Source organism: Calonectris borealis, chromosome 2 (assembly GCF_964195595.1).
Source record: "Calonectris borealis chromosome 2, bCalBor7.hap1.2, whole genome shotgun sequence".
NCBI classification, from domain to species: Eukaryota; Metazoa; Chordata; class Aves; order Procellariiformes; family Procellariidae; genus Calonectris; species Calonectris borealis.
This window is the reverse complement of record NC_134313.1, coordinates 68906330-68925009: the sequence shown is the minus strand read 5'-3', so window position 1 is coordinate 68925009 and position 18680 is coordinate 68906330. Positions and strand designations below refer to the sequence as shown.

The following is an 18680-nucleotide window of genomic DNA, read 5'->3' as shown; positions in this document are numbered from 1 at the left end:
ATGTTAATTTTTGTCTGTAGGATAGAAACAGAAATTTTCCTGATAACTTGGACTGGGCTTTTCAGATTTAAGGCAGGAAGCCTATAGTGGAGTCTATTAATAATGGATCAGCTGTTTAGTTACTGTGATCTATTTATAATATTTGGGCACAGTCATTTGCCTAGTGGCTGCTTCTATAGACAGTGATGACTAAACATAACTTTGTAAGTTTTGTAAATGTCTAAATCCACTTTATAACTAGCTTCCTTGTCACTTTCCTTAAGTTACCTTAACTTCAGTCATCTATAGATGGTCAGAAATACCTGTTCCAATACCCCTTAATCCGTTCAGGATGCATTCCTGGAATAGGTGACAGTTAGTGATGCAATGGATAGCAAAGCAGTTTTTCCCATAAGAATTACTGTAATGGATGGGAGCACAGAGAGGATGTAAGAAATACTCTTGCTCTGTATTTAAATTGTGTATATGTATGGTGTGGAAGATGGAGAGACAGGGTCATCAGGATCACCAGCCGGAGGAGTTGCTGACTTTTCAGGTTTGATCACTGTTGAAAAACCTCAGTTGCTTCATCTGTGTGGATGAACACATGGTAAACTTTTAGTGTGAACACCTTTGTGCTTCTTTCTGGCTGGATATGCTTTCAGCTTTGTCACCATTTTCTTCAGATGAATCAAGATCGTCAAGTCAATCAAGGATAAAGAGTAGAAGACCAGGGTAATGTGTGTCACTTACAGGGATGAAGCAGCAGAGATCTGGAATGGTGTTCTGCCCAAAAAACCAGCATCTCCTCCAGTGGGTTATCCTACTCCTCTCTATATCCTCTTCCAAATATTTAGTTACGTCCATTTCTTACATCTTCCTCGGCATTTCTTCCTGCATTATATAAATTCTTACAGGAAAAACTGCTTTGAAATGTGTCAAACTCATCTGCTTCATGTGTGAGACTGATGGCGGTTAGTGAAGCAGTATTTTTAAGGATTGGTAGCAGAACTCTGAAACAATGGGTGGATAAGCACCAGCTGGCACTGTAGGCTGGTACTTCTGGGTTCTGCAGTCCAAAATGTTGGCAAAGAGCTGCTTGGACTCTATTCCAGAGTCTGAAGAGTTATGGGCATTGACAGCCATCTTTCTTTGTGCACTTACTCAGTCAATGGGAGAACTTAGGTTTTGGTTTTCTGTCACCCTGAAGAAATACTGTATACATATCCTAGGAGAGTTCCTAGGTTATGGGTTTTCCTGAATATAAACATGCTTGAATCCTCTACCTTTTGATTCTTAGCTGCTGTGCAATCATGAATTTGAACCATAGGGCTCTAGGGAGACCAGGCAGCCAGGATCCTGATTCCATGGCTTCACGTTGAGGCCTCTCACTTGAAAAGAGATAAAAATAAAGTTTTGAGACCTGTTCCTAGGATGGCTTGGTTTTGTTTTCATTTTTTTTAATCCAGTGATGGTCAGTCCAATCGAAGATGAGTATGCATTCTAGGAAGCCAAGTCCACAATGCTAGGACATGCCTTGCTCTTTGCCCCCCCACCCCTCCCCTGGCCCCAACTGACTATTAGAAGACACACTGAACATGGGTGGATGTCTGTTTTTAGAATTTTTCTTGGCCGTTTGTGTTAGTGACCAAGATTAGTGATTGTTTCTGTTTAACAATATCACAATAATCAAGTTTCTGCAAAAGTTAAATAGGCAAAAATTTGAATATATAATACTTGGAAGATCTGCCTCAGAAGAAATTGAAATATCAAATGAGAAGTATTGAACATTTAATGGTCATGTTATTTTTAAAATACTTTATGGTCAGCTTCAGAAGATTGTGTTTGAGTATCATATTGCATATTTGAGTATCCTAATTACCTCAGTTCCTGTAGGGGAAAAATGTGTTAATGCAGCAGTTCTGTAGATAGATACTCTATAAAAATGCCTTACCACTGCTTAATTGTACTGAGTCTGACAGGAAAATACATTTTTGTCAATAAAATCAGCATGTCATAATTTGAAAGTACATAAATAGTGGTTGTTTAAGAGTCACTGCATTTTTCTGGTACTTCCCCAGTACATATAAAACACAATAAATGTTGTTCGTAGTTACCAGGATTTCCTCCTTGGCTTCTAGTATCAGACAAAAAGTTCCGTGACTGCTCAAGCTTTTTGGCCTTAAAAGTACAGCAAAAAAATGTGTTTTGAGCTTAGCAAAACCGTTAGTGCCTCATTACTTCAAGTCCTTGAGATACGCAACTGAGTTTTCACTGATGTCTTGCCTTTGGCTTGTCTTTGAAGTCTGTTATTTCCGGTTTATTTTCCACTCACCCGATTTCATCTTAGTCACATCTTTTTAAAAATACGTATATAAAAAACATGCTGTGGATGTGATCTGATTTCTTTTGCTCAGATATGCACTATAATGCATTTTCTGTAAGGTGTCTGCACTGTCAAATGATGTTCAGGACTAATAGAGTCATTATTTCAAGTGTCACCTGTCACAAGAGATATCTATATCAATAACCTCTCTTTATGCCAAAATAATGTAGCAGTTGGATTTTTGATCTGGTTGTTGATGTTTCACAGTGTCGAAATTTTATTCCGTTTGGGTTTTTGTTGTTTTTTATTTTGACTGAATTCCTTTTGATTTTTTTTTTGCTTTCAGGCATGACAGGCCGGAGGAGTTTCATTTTTTTTAGAACATTTCAGATTTTTTTTTTTTTAGAACGTTTTCAGTTGCCAGTCAAAATTTGTAATTGCTTTAGTAAAATGCTTTGTGAATCTGTACATACCAAGCATTCTGTTGAAACATCTGGATCAGCTTTCTTTTGATATCCCCATTTGAAATGAATTTATGAAGGAAACACAAAGAAATCTCATTCTGCCTCCCCATGATCCTGGTTTAATATAGATTTATAAAGATAATGAACTATCTGCCTAAGCTCCTACGTTAGCTTTGTGGGTGAACCAGTTTTATCTACGTCCTTTGAAACTAGATACAACTTCAGAACTTCAAAAAAAGAATATGTGCACACACAGAGAATAAGTTACACATTTCTAGTAAGCTATAATATTACCTTTTCAGGTTTTTTTTTCCTCTGAAAATGTTAGATACTGAAATGAAAATTAATTCTTAAGAAATGTTGAAAATATGGAACTTATAATGATTAATACAAGTTCTTTCTTTGCCTTTTTGTTTGTATTTAAGGCAGCAATCCAGTCACAGTTAGATGGAGTACGAACAGGTTTAAGTCAACTGCACAATGCACTGAATGATGTAAAGGACATTCAGCAGTCTTTGATAGATGTCAATAAGGACTGGAGACAGAGCATCAACACCATAGAAAACCTCAAGGATGTTAAGGATGCTGTAGTGCAACATAGCCAATTGGCAGCTGCTGTAGAAAATCTCAAGAACATCTTTTCAGGTAATCTGATGTTCTTTATCTAAACCATCAGATACTGAAAGCACTTTAAAATGGTACTAACAGCTGTAAGGTTGTCAAGTAATGTCAAGAACTTTAAACCTCGCTGGGAATGAAGAATTAAGGAAGAATCACCTACACATCATGTTCAGGGAAGTAGCTGGTAACCATTTAATATGTATTGAGTCTAAATTGTGCTATAAGAACTTCTAGTCTGGCCTATCTCATCATCAAACACAAGTCACAAAGAAGCTTCCTGCTAGCAATCAGTAGCAGGGATAACACGTTTAGTATAAAAGACTGAAATATGCAAGCGGCATGTACAGAAAGAAAATTTGGAAAGATCTGGAATGGTGCCAGTGAGTTGGGCATCTACAGCAAGCCTGTTGGGTAAAAATAGTTCCAAATGATTTTAGGAAGTGAAATTTTTTTTTGCAAACAAAGGAAAAATATGAAACAGCAAGATCTCCGGTCAAAGATTCCCTGGCAAACTTTCTCACACAACAGTTAGGAGCCTCAAGGATTTCCATTAATGTTACAAGCATAAGTATAAACAACCTGAACTTCCAGTTTCAACTGTGCACAGTCCCTGCTTCAGAATCAGGCAGCACAATCACAGAAACCAACTCATGCATAAAGAAATTATACATGGAAGACAATTCTTCCTTGCACCACTGCACAACTGTAAAAGTTTGCAAAATTAAATAAGATTAATGTCATATAATGGATACTGTAAAGATAAAGAAAATGGGATTATGTCTGTCCTTTCATGCAGCCTTTTGGTGCACATTCCATTCCATCTTGAATCGGGGCGAATTCCTTGCCAGGACTTTTCTGCTTATAAGTAATTTTAATAATTTTACCGCTATAATGGGGGCTAAACCTAGCATACCCTTTTGATTTTGTTTAAATAGCCTTTTCTCTCCTGATAGTAATTCACAAAGTGTACCTATAAAGAAAAATTGTTTCCCAGTCATAGCAGGTTGATTTGTTTAATCTCTGTAAGAGTGTATCTAACTGCTACAGTACCGAACCGGGATATGGTGTGCAACTTAAAGAAAAAGAGTAGTATTTACATGCAATGTCTAGCAATAAAAAATGACAACAAAATTCTGTATGTTCCAATGCTGAGTTATTTTGGGGGTGGTGTTTTCTTTTACACTGATTAATGCAATTGAGACAATAAGCCTTTTCTTTTCTAGCATTCTGAGAGGTTTTTAGTCTGAGGCATCTCCCCTCGGGATTGTTAAACAGTATGATAACTTCACTCTGAGCAAAACAAATGTTTTATAAACCAAGTGGTTTTCATCATGATTAATGATTGTGTATAACTGTAATTTTAAACCTTTTTTGGGGCTGCCAGTTTTATCACTAGCTGCCTTTTTTGTGGTGACAGTTCTGCTGAGATTTTTCAGTTCTTTCCCCCACAGGATCCTAATCCTCTTCTATAGTATTCCTCAAATACTGAAAAATAATAACGAAAAAAAATCTTCTAAATAGTTTAGCAGCATAGCTAATTATCCCTATTCTTCCTTTGTGACTTAGACAGGCAAAAACTGTTCCTTCAAGAAGGAGGTAAAGTTCAGTATTTGTTGGGTATATGTAGCCTCAGGTTCAACAGGGTAAGTGACTTTTAGTCAGGCAAGTTAAAAGCCTTTTGTGTAAGATATAAGAAAGCTAGTACTGCAGTTTGTTTCATAGTAGACTTTCATAGTTTGTTTGGTTTGTGGTTTTTTTTTTTTTTTAAAGGGGGGGAGAGGAAGAGAAAGGAAATTATGTTCTGTTGGCACTATGATCTTTGTTTAGCCACTGATCAAAATGGAGCATTATAGTTAATAATCTATAAAGATACGTAGAATTTACTAATAATTTTTGAATACTTCAAAAAAATGTCCTTTAAATTATTTCAAAATAATTACTACAGCTGTTCTCCAGCTTGTTTCATAGTGCTTTTATTGTCTTGTGTTTATTCTTTGTATTTTGATTGTGTTGTTTTGCTCTTTTTGTTTTTTCTTCTTCTTTGCCTTTCTTTCAGTTCCAGAGATAGTCAGGGAGACTCAAGATCTGATTGAGCGAGGGGAACTTCTGCAAGCTCATCGAAAACTGATGGATTTAGAGTGTTCTCGTGATAACCTGATGTATGAGCAGTATCGCATGGACAGCAAAAACACACATGACATGAACCTCATCCATACATACTTTGGGGATATGCAGAAACTTTCTGAGGAGTTGGCAAAGCAACTTTGGATGGTGGTTCAAAGATCTCTTGTTACAGTCCGTCGAGATCCAACCTTGCTTGTTTCTGTTGTTAGGATAATTGAGAGGGAGGAGAAAATTGACAGGCGCATGTTAGACCGGAAAAAACAAACTGGGTTCATACCTCCTGGCAGACCAAAGAAGTGGAAAGAAAAAATGTTCAACATTTTGGAAAGAACTGTGAGCACACGAATTGAAGGCACTCAAGCAGATACTAGAGAATCTGACAAAATGTGGCTTGTGCGCCATCTAGAAATCATACGTAAATACGTCGTCGATGACCTGCTCGTGGCTAAAACCCTGCTGGATCAATGTTTTCCTCCACATTATGACATTTTCAACAAATTGCTAAATATGTACCATCAAGCTTTGTCCACCCGCATGCAAGAGCTTGCCGCAGAGGATCTGGAAGCAAATGAGATTGTTAGCCTTCTAAGTTGGGTTTTAAATACATACAAAAGGTAAGGTCCCCTTATCTTTTCTGTTAGCAATAGTTGAGAGTAAGCATGCAAAACGCAGTTTATGTACTAATATTTGCATGTCTATTAACATATAAGAAGGTAAAACAAAAGAGGGTAATAGTAAAGAACTTGCTGATTTGATATTCGTTACGCATTTTGCTTTCTGGAAATTGCTCCTTAAAACTTGTTTGCATTTTCTAATATGTGATTTTGAGTTGCTTTGTAAGCTTGAAGTTTTAACGCAGTTAAAGACCTGCTTGAAGCTATAGTCACCTTGTATTTGTGTGCCAGTTTGGTGAAGTGTTGCGAAGAGCAGAAGAGACTGAGAGCTTGTGTGTGAAACAAAATGTTTGCTGTTGGCCACAGCCCCAGAAGATTTGTATGGTTATTAACTTTCTATTGTTCTTTTTTTACAGGGGTTGGGACTGTTTCAGTGTTGCTTTGTTACTGTTAAATGGAAAGAATGTAGTAGCTTCCTTCAGGTTTTCTCTCAGAACTGTGCGGTGATTTGTTTATTTAGAAGAATTTCTGCTTACAGGTTGTCTCCTGTGATACTCTTAAACTCTTTTCGAATTGTGTGATTTGTTGGGATAACTTAAACATTATGTCTTTTTTTTTGTTTGTTTTGTTTTGTTTTTTGTTTTTTCTTCTCCCATCCTCCAGGTAGAAACGGCTCAAATGGCAACTGTTTAGTTTTTGCTGGCATGTAGTTACTAGAGCAACTGATTTGTTTGGGAAAAAGTAATGCTAGCCTTTCTGTGGCTCATGACTGTAATCCTGTTCTCAGTAGCTGGCATTGACCCAGAGTCTGTGCTGTGTACACTTTTGCCATCTTCAATTGTTCCGTCTCACTAATTCAACGAATTAGACACTTGATAAGTTTAGAGTATAATACCACAAAGCAAATAGGTAGGAGATAATACTGTTCTGTAGAATTTTTATAACCAAGATTCATTTTGTGTTCAGAACTCTGTGCTTTGCTCTACACTGCGAAGTTCTGCTTTTCTTCCCTGCCAAGGAACAATCAGGAGCACCCACTAATGCATACTTCCATACCTGTGCAGGATATACGAGAGATGCAGCTACTAATAAGGAGCTGAGTTCATTGGCCTTTTCTTCTTTGTTAATAGAAGGCCAGAGGAATAACTGTGCAGTGAATGAAAATCAGAAATATGTGAATCCCTCTACCTATAGGGGCATGGCCTCTGGCAGAAATCCTGCTCTCAGGTTCTTCATTTATGTCCTGGGGCTGATGTTCCAGTAAGGCAATTCTTGGTCTTAAAATTGCCCTTCTACCCTTCCCCCAGAAAGTAGAGCAGATTGCTGTTGAGTTAGATAATTCAGAGCTAAAGCTCTCCCAGTCCATGTGTTCCGCCATAGGAAGTGCAAAGAGAAGGAGCAAAGCTAGTGTTGCATCTATTTGCAAAGCAAACAAATCAGAAAGGGATCATTCCTGCTAAAGCAAGTTATGTGGCTCATAGCACCTGATGGCAGAATCTTGTAAAGGAAGTGAAATAGTGAGAGGAGTAGATACGGTAGAAGATACCTGAGAATGCACTTCTCTCCTATATATCCATGTAACAAGTGTGATGGAAATTAGAGGAAATATCTCAGGAAAAAAAAATCAAGGCTTTGAGTTTCTCTCATCTCTTAAAAAAAAAAAAAAGCCTGAGAGGGCAGTACAGTAATGGTATTCTTATAGATTATAATAAACTATTATAAACAGGGTGATAATTAGCTATTGTGTATGTTTGTAGTGGACAGTGGAAGAAGAAATCAGCTCAGGCTTGTGAATGGTGAAAGTGCTCAATTGGGATACTTGCAGAGCTTACCAAACCTCAGTCACTGGACATCTCTTAATACAATAAACAATTCTCTATAGGGATATGTTTAGTATAAACTGTGAAGGAGAATGGCCTATATGACATCATGAGAACTGTGTTATTTCACCCTCTTTTCCCTGTATGAAAAATAGGTTCTAAACTGCTGTTACATTCCTTGTTCACTTCTATGGAACATTGTATGGTGGAAGATAGTTTTGTCCTTTCTAATCTTTCTCTACTTTTATTAAATGTAATTGAATATTAGAGGGAACATATAACTTTGTATTTGTATTTGCATATTACAGCTGCACTTCAAAACCAGCTGAGAAAATATTGACCAATTAAGAGAAGTGTTGAGGTTTTTTTTTTCTATGTAATGAATTGATAAGAAAGCCGTGCATAACTTCTGTTTACAGTATTCGCAAGATAGGAGTTTTAAAATAATCGTGGTGTTCTTTACCAGAGCATGTCTTGAAAGGTGTTTTTAGAACTGTATTCAACTCAAAGCTGAGAAATAAAGTGATGCTCCATGTGGAACAATAGCCTTTAATATTTGAGTGGGATGCAGTTTTATTGTGCTAGATGTATTTCTCTTTCATATTTAAGTGAATGAGAGCTTTGGAAACATACTGCTATTCCTAAACCTGTACCGGGTTGGGATCAGGACTCTAATCTGTGTTTTAGGGAAAATAAAAGTCTTGTAAGATCCTGATGCCCATATTCATAATATCATTTTATCAGATACTGATTAAGTGTTGACAAAAGTACTAAGAGAGTTCACCAACATTGCTACAGACAGTGTCAACAATCTTCACACAAAGGAATAGTGCTCCTTATCTAGCTGGATGCTGTCTCTAGATCAAGTACCTTTTTTCACAAGAGAGAGCAGGATTGGTGGCAAGCCTGGCATAGGAGGCAGAATAGAAGTCTTCTAAAATGTTAGTTTCCAGATAATACAATTGTGGTTGAAATGTCAGCTTGATTATAAACTTTTTGTTGAAGGGAAATAATTCTTCCCTATGGTTAGAAGCCTCCTGACACTTCTAAGAGGGTTGTCTATAACTTCCTTTCTCCTAGACGCTTAGGTTGCGGCAACCAGGAAAGAGAACTTGTGTATAGGAAGAATTTTTGTCTTTGGGGGCTAGAAGTAGGAGCCTGTGGTCTTTGTTTTGGGGTTTCAGTTGATAAGCTTTGAGAAAGGTTTTCTGTCTCTGTGACCTTATGAAGTAGGGCTAACGATGGTATAATGAGGCTAGAAATATTTCTAATATGGCATAGTGCCATAAACAGCTTCTCACATTTCCCCTGAATAAGCCTAGAGCAGGTCCTGCTATTATATGTATTCTTTACATAAACAGCAACAGAATGGAATTCAGTTTTCTGAATAGCTTCAGCCACTTAAAATGTCTTCAGTCTCTTTTCCTACAGGACCAGGAAGACACTACAAATGGAAAGTGTTCAGTTACAGTAGCTTTTATGGTTTCAAAGACAAGAATTTTGTTTTTTAAGTAGTCAGCCATATATGTATTTTTGGTGCTTTGAGATTTTTTTCATGATGTGGCAGCACCACTGTGCTGACTCACTGCATGTACCCAGAGAACAACTTTAACTTTCAGAAATACACAAACTTAACAGTTGTTTAGGAAATTTTTTTATTATTTGCTATTTGTTTTTATAGTTACCGCTGCAAATATAGCATTTGTGACTTGCTTCTGAAAAGCACACTAGAAATGGAATGTGAAACAATTTAAGTTATTATGATTGAATGTATTTCCATCAACTGTTAATAAAGCATTCTCTGAAGAGTGTGGTTTTGAGTTATTGATTTGTTTGAGCATGAAATATTAAGAGTTCTTGCTATGCTGTGCTTTGGCATAGCTTTGGTTTTTTTTTATTTTAGATATACATGCGAAATATCACTTGAAAGTATTAACTTTATATAATGCTTGTCAAAATATTTTTGAGGGTTGCTCCAGTTTCTTTCTAATCCTATAAAATCAAGAGTTTTCCTTTGCAAGCAAGTATAGCTAATGGTCCTGTTATAATACAGTACCTATGAAGTGCACTTTTGATTTGGCATGCAAGATGCCTCCTCCTCTTATATTAAGTGTATTCTCTACCAATACAGGAAACAGTGGTAGATTTTCTTTTAATATATTTTAGCTTTGATATGGATGTGATACCAGTAGCACACCAGAAGCTCTTTTGAGAAACTCTGAGCAGAGTATTTCATACTTTTCACTGATCTTTCCCATTCTGAAATTCAGAATGTGTAAGTTGTCTGTCATCACCTCTGCAATTTAAAAGACCTAAAAATATCCCCTATTAAGAGCCCACGGGTTGAAACAGTTGGCTTTTATTCAGTCTTAAACAATCACTAATTCTCATACATAAAAGTTAGAAAAACATGAAAGGGCTGAATATTTAAAATGTCTAACTCTTTTTTTTATATATGCTGGGCTATAGCTTTTACATCCTGTTCTTTCTTTTATATAGTTTTATTTACATTCTTTGTAAATGCATTTATTGTTGCAGTTACTATTAAGAACTTTTTGAAATGTATAGATTTTGGAAAATTGCCCCTTACAGTGATCATACTAAAAAGCTGCATAGTTTTTAACTTTTTCATCTCATTTTTCTTTACTAATCTGCAGTGTTTTTTGTTTTTTAAACTCAGTACAGAGATGATGGGATATTCAGAACTATCTCCTGAAGTGGATGTAAATTCTCTGAATCCTCTGATTTCGCAAAATGTGGTAGACCAGCTTCTCAGCAAGTATATGTCAACGCTCACTGTGAGTAATAATAATTCAAAGACACCTTCGGATGAATGTATGGCTGCATTAGTGCCTCAGTACTGTTCCTCCATCAGAGGAAACTATTGTGACAAATGTGAACTTGATATCATTACTTTTTATAAATTTTCATATAGTATGTGTAGGTTTGTTTATAAAGTTATCATGACATTTCAAGGAATAATTATGCTTTACAGACTGTATTAATGATATTTTATTAGAAAGGAAGGAATTCCAGAGTTCATACCTCTAAATTCATAGTGCTAGTATGTTAGATATAACTATACTTAGAAGCCACTGAATGCAGCTTAGTCCCTATAGTAACTACATCAACATTTGATACAGATGTGATCTTTTCAAGGTAATCAGGATATTTATGTTTGCCAGTTTGATTCTTTTAAGAGTCTTTTTTTCTTTCATGCCTGTTGACTGCATGAGGATAATTTCCTTTTGTGGATGCCATTTCAAGTGCATCTTAAAGACACTGCTTCTTGCTTATCCTAAGAGTCACTGAAAATTGGTCAACTACATGGCAAAGGAATCAGTATGTGATTGTCAGGTTTTTAAGTGTATTTTTCTTTAAAGATCCACTGTTGATTGTCTCTGAGACTGGATGTTGGGATAGCTGGAACTTTGGACTTGCTGTTCTTACATTGTTCAATTGAATTCCTACTCCTCCTAAGTTCAGGAGCTCTGCCAAGCAGAGGAGGGAAATTTTTTGCTTCTTTGAATGTGTTAGCTACTAAAACGTGTCTAGCAACAGCAACTACTTGGACTTGATACTCATCACAGTAATACGAACCGATCTTATTATGTCTCAAGGAAGTTGCCAGCAGAGGCTCTGCTTCACATTAGCTTTACTAGGATTTTTATGCAAGTTTATTTTTCTGCACTTAGCTTTCGGACAAAAAACATTGATTTGTTTTCTCAAGCTACTTTTGACTTAACTTGGGAAATGCCTTTGAATTCATTTTATCCCCTCTTAAGATGAAAAAAATATACATATTGGTTTTTCAGAAACGTTTTTTCCTACTTACTGAAAAATATTATATAGAGAACACTGTTGTATTTATATTCTATAAATAAAATAAAGTAAAGCTGCTATTCTGTTAAACATAGAGTGGTTTTCTTTTGCTAGTTTTGATTTTTGGCTGTATCTTCTTTTTCAGGCAGAAAATACTGAAACTGCCTGTTTGTTTCACAGGATTCAGCCTGGTCCAATTTTCTACCCATCCCCACTTACACTTATACTTTATTTCTTTTGATGTTGTGTTTAAAACTGTTTATAAACAAAATATCATGGAATCATAGAATAGTTTGGGTTGGAAGGAACCTTTAAAGGTTAAAATATAACTAGTTCTGTTTGGGTAAATGAAAGTATTTCCTAATTGCAACTATCAACTTAAATATTGATGTTTAAGTCAGTAAAAATGTCTTGTTTTCATGAGAAATAAAATGCTAATAGATTTTAACAGATTTTTAGTAGATTTTTTTTTTCCCAAGCACCTCAGCTTGAAAAGAAGTTCTTGTAAATTGTGATCTTAAGGTGAAAAATGTTGATGTCCCCTGGGCTGCTGGCTTAAAAGATTAATTCTTCTTTGCAAATCATATCTCATCAGAGCAGTTCCATGCTTATGAGGAATAAAGACAGTACATCATTTCACGTAATTGAAGATGGTACTATATGTACTTAGCAGATTAAGCACTTGACAGGGCACTCACTGTAGTCAAAAAGAGAAGAAGAAAACTACAGGTCTGTGTTTGGTCAGCAACCTTTCCTGTGCAGGAAGATTGTAGAGCTTTCAGTTTCTTCCTTTATCCTATCTGCTGATAGGAGTTTTGACCAAAAGATACTGATTTAATACATTAAAAAATGTAAACATTTAAAAAAAAATTACCTATTTTAGACTTTTTTGCCCTTTCTGTACGTGCCTACTGGTCATGTTTAATTTTGCATGGTAGGGCACACTAATATACCTATTATACATTGGAAAGAAGTATGAACCTTTATATTACTAGGGATTTTAACTAAATGTGAACAAAGTGGAAAAGAGGCAGAAACCTTCAACCCTTTGAAAATATAGGGATAATTATTTTAGATATACAGAAATCAAAGAATCCAATTACATATTTAGCAAACATGCTGGTCTTTACTACCTACTCTTGCAGATATGTCCATGGTGTCTGTGTGTGCAAGTGATAAGAAAAGTGGCTTAATCGAGTTCTAAAAACAGTTGTTCTTAATGTCTGTTTGCTCTATAATGTGTTTGTTGGATGGGAGGAGAGCCAACTATTGTATCTCCATCACTATTTTCTGCAGCACTTAAGTTCCAAGAAATGCAACTCATTTAATCTAATCCTGGGGTTTTGTCCCTGACGGTAACAAGCATCAGTTTCCTAAAATGGAACTACAAGCAGATATGTGCTGATTTTCCTACATTAAGTATTATCTTAATTTTTTCAGTTGTTGAAAAATTCAGTTTGAAACATAAAGCCTGAGGCTTAATAAATGCTTCCAAAGTTAGTTAACGTGTTGATTCTGACAAACTAACTTGCTCTTTGTGTTTGGAGCGCTCCCCTTCCAAAATGTGCCTAAGCTTGACTCAAACGACATCACTAGTTTACCAGTAATGATCTTTGTCTTTGTCAATGCAAATTTTAATTTGTATATGTTACCTATATCATGTAGGGATGACAAGAGTGGTCAACATTATCTGTTACTATGCCACTCTTCATTATGGAAGTGGCTGCTATTCCAAATATTGTAGTGGGTTTTTTTGTTGTGTTAAATTAAAGAAATCTTTGCTTTTTCTTTGTTGCTTTATTTAATGTAGTCTAACATCATTGGTTGGCTACGGAAAGCACTGGAGACAGATAAAAAAGACTGGATAAAAGAAACTGAACCAGAAGCAGATCAAGATGGGTACTATCAGACTACGCTCCCAGCTATTGTTTTTCAGGTATAAGAGAACTTGGTTGTTCAAGAAAATCTACAGAAGCAGTACATGCATTTGGGGGAATGGGGGGGCAGAGGAGGGGAACCAAACTGTTTGGAATGCCATTGTTTCTATGTCTATTGAAGTATATTTTTTTTTTTCCTGTAGTTGTTAGTTGGAGGGGTTGTTTCTTTTGAGGTTGTTATTTGCCTTTTTCCCTTTAACACTTAGAGACTTAGTTCTTTTTATGTGTAGATTAGAAACATATTTTTCCCAGCCTATTTAGTTGATATTTCTATTTAGTTAACTGCTTTTACTTAGGTCTCTTCATGTAAATTTGTAATATAATCCTAGCAGATGAGATGTTCGTGAGTTATTAGAATATTGTTTGTTAATATGGTGATGAGATAGTTAGGCATGTATTTGTTACTATAAATTATTCATTATACAAACACCTTAATACTGAAAAGTTCCATCGAAGATCAAAAATGTTGCTGCTTAAACACTACTTCAGTTATCATTAATGCCTGTCCAAATTATTAAATAGCCTCAAAACAGAAAAGATAAGGCTACTTTTAAGACCTTAAAAAAACAAAAAAAAAAGGGGGGGGTGGTGCCACAAAAAAACCAACCTGCACCATCCTGTTGTTGGTAGTAGAAATGGAAAGTTTTTAAAATGATCTTTATCAACCGGAAAAATGTCAGCTTATTATACTCGCTTTCTAATTTTCTTTACAAATATTTTATTAGGTACCTTCAATGAAAGATAGATGGTCTCTTCTTCCTGCATTTGTTTTCCCACTTTATTTTTTTCCTGTCTTATACCAGGATTTTTGCTACATTCTTTCACATTTGTGTTAGTGCCAAGGTTGACTTAATCTAATCTTTTTCAGAAAGTGTGTGATGTCAAAGAAACTGGTGGCTGATTGGCTCTAGTATCATGCTGTCAAACGCTGCAGTGTTGAGATTCATGCAACAGTGAAACTTTCAAAATCATCTCAGCATAAAAGCAGCTCATGTTTCCACCTGGCTTTGTACCCTTCCTTTCCAGTCCCCCTCCTCTCACAGTTACCTGTAGGTCACCTCAATCTTGTGCCTAGTTGTGTTTCTAAAGTTTAGAGGTCCCTTCTACTTTCACTAATGTGAACTTAACTACTCTCATATATGGGGAAAGCAAAGGAATTTGAGTTACAAGGTTATTCATTACCAGCTGCAAGAGCTGACCCAAGAACTTTGATCCACTTTAAAGCCAAATTCCTACTGAATTAGAAACATTAAATATTTTTTGCTGAAGAAAGAATGCAACTGTTTGCAGTATCAGGAGAAAACTGCAGCATGCATTAATGGTTGTCAATAACTTATTAATTACACTTATGGAAATAGTGTAATTGTTTAGTCAGCAGCAGTTGTCTGGGCTTTTTTAAAAAAAAAAAACCAAAACAAAAAAACCCAAACAAAACCAAACAAACAAGCAAAAAAAACAACCAAAAACCCCAAACCAGAAAGCACATGTAGAGCTGGTGCTAGTGACAGTCTCCAACAAGACAGGATTTCTGTCTTTGGTTTACCACTGGAAAAGGCCTGTCTTTATAACTAAACTGTTTTTAACTTAGATGTTTGAGCAGAATCTTCAGGTGGCTGCTCAGATAAATGAAGATTTGAAAACAAAGGTACTCCTTCTATGTCTTCAACAAATGAATTCATTTCTAACCAGGTAACATAATTTTTAAAATATAAATGCTTTATCCTGCCTCAGCCTCTCTTTGTTCCTACAATTCCAATGCTTGATTTTCCTGTGGATGTTTCTTTACTGCTTCTATCACATCCATGCCAACCAAGCTTTTCTTCCCTTTCCTTTTCTTGCTTTCTTCCTCCCTTCCCCAGTTTCACCGCAGTTATTCTGTGCTGGTGAGTAGCACTTTCAGTTCCTCTCTGCAAATGGCTCTAATTTTTTGAGTCAGTTCCTCTTTCTTTTGTATCTCAAATGGAAGGAAGACAGAAAACACCTCGTTGACTGGATTCTGCCCAGAACAGAGAGACTAAACATCACATGAGCAACAAGCCCTTTATAAAATACTTCTAAATGCCTGATGGGCCCTTATGGAGCATTTGTTCCTACAGGTGTACTTCAGTTATGACAGATTTCTGTCTGTTTAATGCCATTCCTTGGATATGTTACAGGTACAAAGATGAAGCACAGTTGTATAAAGAAGAACATCTTAAAAATCGTCAGTATCCTCAATGCTATGTTCAATACATGATTGCAGTCATCAACAACTGTCAAACCTTTAAGTAAGTCTGCATGTTCTTGCAGTATTGTGAGCAAAAATTAGTATTGATATTTCATTTGTAATACTACATGTTCCCAGGACCTTCTCTTCTTTTGTATACCAAGAGGGTTTCAGTTAAGATAGCTTAGCTGACTAAATAAAGACAACAGGTTTAAATATATTACTGTTTTAGGAGGCAGATATTGTGATTGCTCTTGCCTTTGGCAAGCCGGGCCATTGCCCCTCACCAGTGAAAATCCAAGAATTCCATTGCCAAAGAAAAATTTATCTTCAACTTTCAGAATTTCAGAAAGTCATTTCAGTTAGTTTGTCTGCGACCTGCCATCTTCTCTTACATTTGATCTTTCACAGTTCACCTTCAAGCGGTGTGATCAAGGTGAACTGAATTGGAGAAGAGTAAGGGTAGAGCTTGCTCTATTAAGGATATCAAAACAGGAGAAAGAAATCCTCATTGCTCATGTTTCAGCGTTCAGCAATCCAACCCCATGTTCATCTATATCTGCTGCCATTCTCAAGTCTACAAAGCAGCAGTAGTTTGTTACCAACATAGAAGTAGTCTAGGTTGATCACTCTCAAATCATGCTGGAGAGTAAATTAAGGCTTCCAAAGCAAGCAGCAGGCATTATTTCCCCTTGCAAAAATAAGGCTGTCTAGTATGTCTCTTTCTGTGTATGCGCTCCAAAAATTTAGTAGCAATGCAATTGTGGGTGATGAAAAGCATTATTATTTGTCACAGAGAATCTATAATCAGTCTGAAAAGAAAATACTTGAAACTTGAAATGGAAGACACATTGTCAAGCAGTCATACAAGCATGGATGCAACTTTAGACATCATTGCCAAAGAAGGATGCTCTAGCCTGCTAGATGAAGTCTTCATGGATTTAGAGGTAAGAACTTTTTTTCCTCAAAAAACCAGAAGCAGTATTTTATAAGGAAAAATAATTCAGGAATGAAGTAGTTATGAAGCTTTTTGATTGCTAAACTTATTTTGTATGTGGTGTGCTAGCAAAATACCAACAGACGTCAGTATTGTTCTTCACCGGTATAGTTTGCATGTAGGAGACTGAAAAGTTGCTTAATTATTTTTCACAGGATGACTTCAGGCAGGTGCTTTGTATATAGTGAATATTTTCAAGCAGATTGTACTTAATCTTATGTGGCTGTGTTTTAAGAATTATTTGGAAAACTGCTGATACTAAGTTATCATCTTTGTACAGGTGCAGTACATGTAAAATTAAGATAGTTAATTGACTCTAAAGGTGGGCCCTTTCTGACTGATAAATTTTCATGTTTAAGAATTCTAGCTTCTTGTATAGAATCCCTCAGGAAAAAAATAATTCTTTTTGTTACTAAAAAGAAATTGCGAGTACAGGGTGGGGGGCAGGGAAATTAGAGAAATGCATGGGGCGAAGAAAGATGCTCTGGAACTTGTTAGGTTTGTAATAATATTTTGAACTAATGTAAACACCTTGAATGACTCAAGTAAGAAAGATGTGGGAGCAGTGTTTATTTTAAACTTGGAGCTCTTAAGACAAACCTTTATATCTCATTAGCTATGTTCACTGAGTATGAGAAGACTGTCCTGGTTTCGGCTGGGATAGAGTTAAATTTCTTCCTAGTGCTGTGTTTTGGATTTAGTATGAGAAGCATGTTGATAACACACTGATGTTTTCAGTTGTTGCTAAGTACCCTCCTAGTCAAGGACATACAGCTGAGAAAAAAAAAAAAAAAACAAAACCAAAACAAAAAACCCAAACAAACAAACAACAACAACAAAAAAACACAACAAGCATTGGGAGGGAGCACAGCCAGGACAGCTAGCCCAGCTGGTCAACGGGGTGTTCCATACCATGTGATGTCATGCTCAGTATATGAATGGCAGGCGTGTTCCAGGAAGTAGCGATCGCTACTTGGTTATCGGTCAGCGCGGGTGGTGAGCAATTGCATTGTGCTTCACTCATTTTGTATATTCTATCATTATCATTCTTATTATTTTCCCTTTTCTGTTCTATTAAACTGTCTTTATCTCAACCCACGAGTTTTTCTCACTCTTACCCTTCTGATTCTCTTCCTGTCCCACTGCGGGGAGGGGGCAGGGGGGCCGGGGGCGGGGGGGGGAGGAGTGAGCGAGCAGCTGCGTGGTATTTGGCTGCCTGCCATGTTAAACCATGGCATACTCTAATGACCATTCTTTGAAATTCATTAACCTCAAGCTTCATGTCACTATTATCATTTATAAAATACCATGCTCTAATATGTAAAGAATTTTTCCTCTGGGGAGAACAAAGCAAAATGGGTATGTAGATGTAGAGAATACTGGAATTCTGTATTGTGGAGTTCTGGGAAAGGAGTAAAGCGTATAGGCCACCAAGTTTTGTATAAGCACAGGAGTAGCCAGTAGCAGTTCAAGAAATCAAGCATGAAGTTGTATTATCACAACAGTTTAAAAGTGCCTCGTATTTAAAATTGGAATCGTCAGCTCTTACACCAATTTTGTCCTTGGACTTTAATGTTTTTATTTAGCATAGACATTTAAATAGAGAACATAATCAAGGATTTCAGAGGACTGATACGAAACAAATGCTCGGGTTAGTGCAGTTGGTTTACATACACACCCAGTGTGTATGTCAGGATAGCACTCTGTGGCAACTGTCATTATGACAACTGATCATGTAATTTTCCTACACTAACTGCTTATTCCTTTTGA

At 36.3% G+C, this 18680-nt stretch overlaps 1 protein-coding gene across 4 annotated transcripts in view; it reads left to right on the top strand.

Moving 5' to 3' along the window:
- The window catches only part of EXOC3 (exocyst complex component 3), a 28588-nt gene that overhangs the window by 4137 nt on the left and 5771 nt on the right, over positions 1–18680 (top strand). For 3 of the 4 annotated variants that reach the window (XM_075142290.1, XM_075142291.1, XM_075142292.1), the window contains exons 3-9: positions 3195–3414; positions 5447–6128; positions 10629–10746; positions 13581–13706; positions 15296–15396; positions 15864–15974; positions 16710–16860. In XM_075142290.1, coding sequence (XP_074998391.1) covers positions 3195–3414; positions 5447–6128; positions 10629–10746; positions 13581–13706; positions 15296–15396; positions 15864–15974; positions 16710–16860 — 1509 coding nt within the window. The remainder of the gene's footprint in view (positions 1–3194; positions 3415–5446; positions 6129–10628; positions 10747–13580; positions 13707–15295; positions 15397–15863; positions 15975–16709; positions 16861–18680) is intronic. The other variant, XM_075142293.1, reaches the window with a different exon arrangement.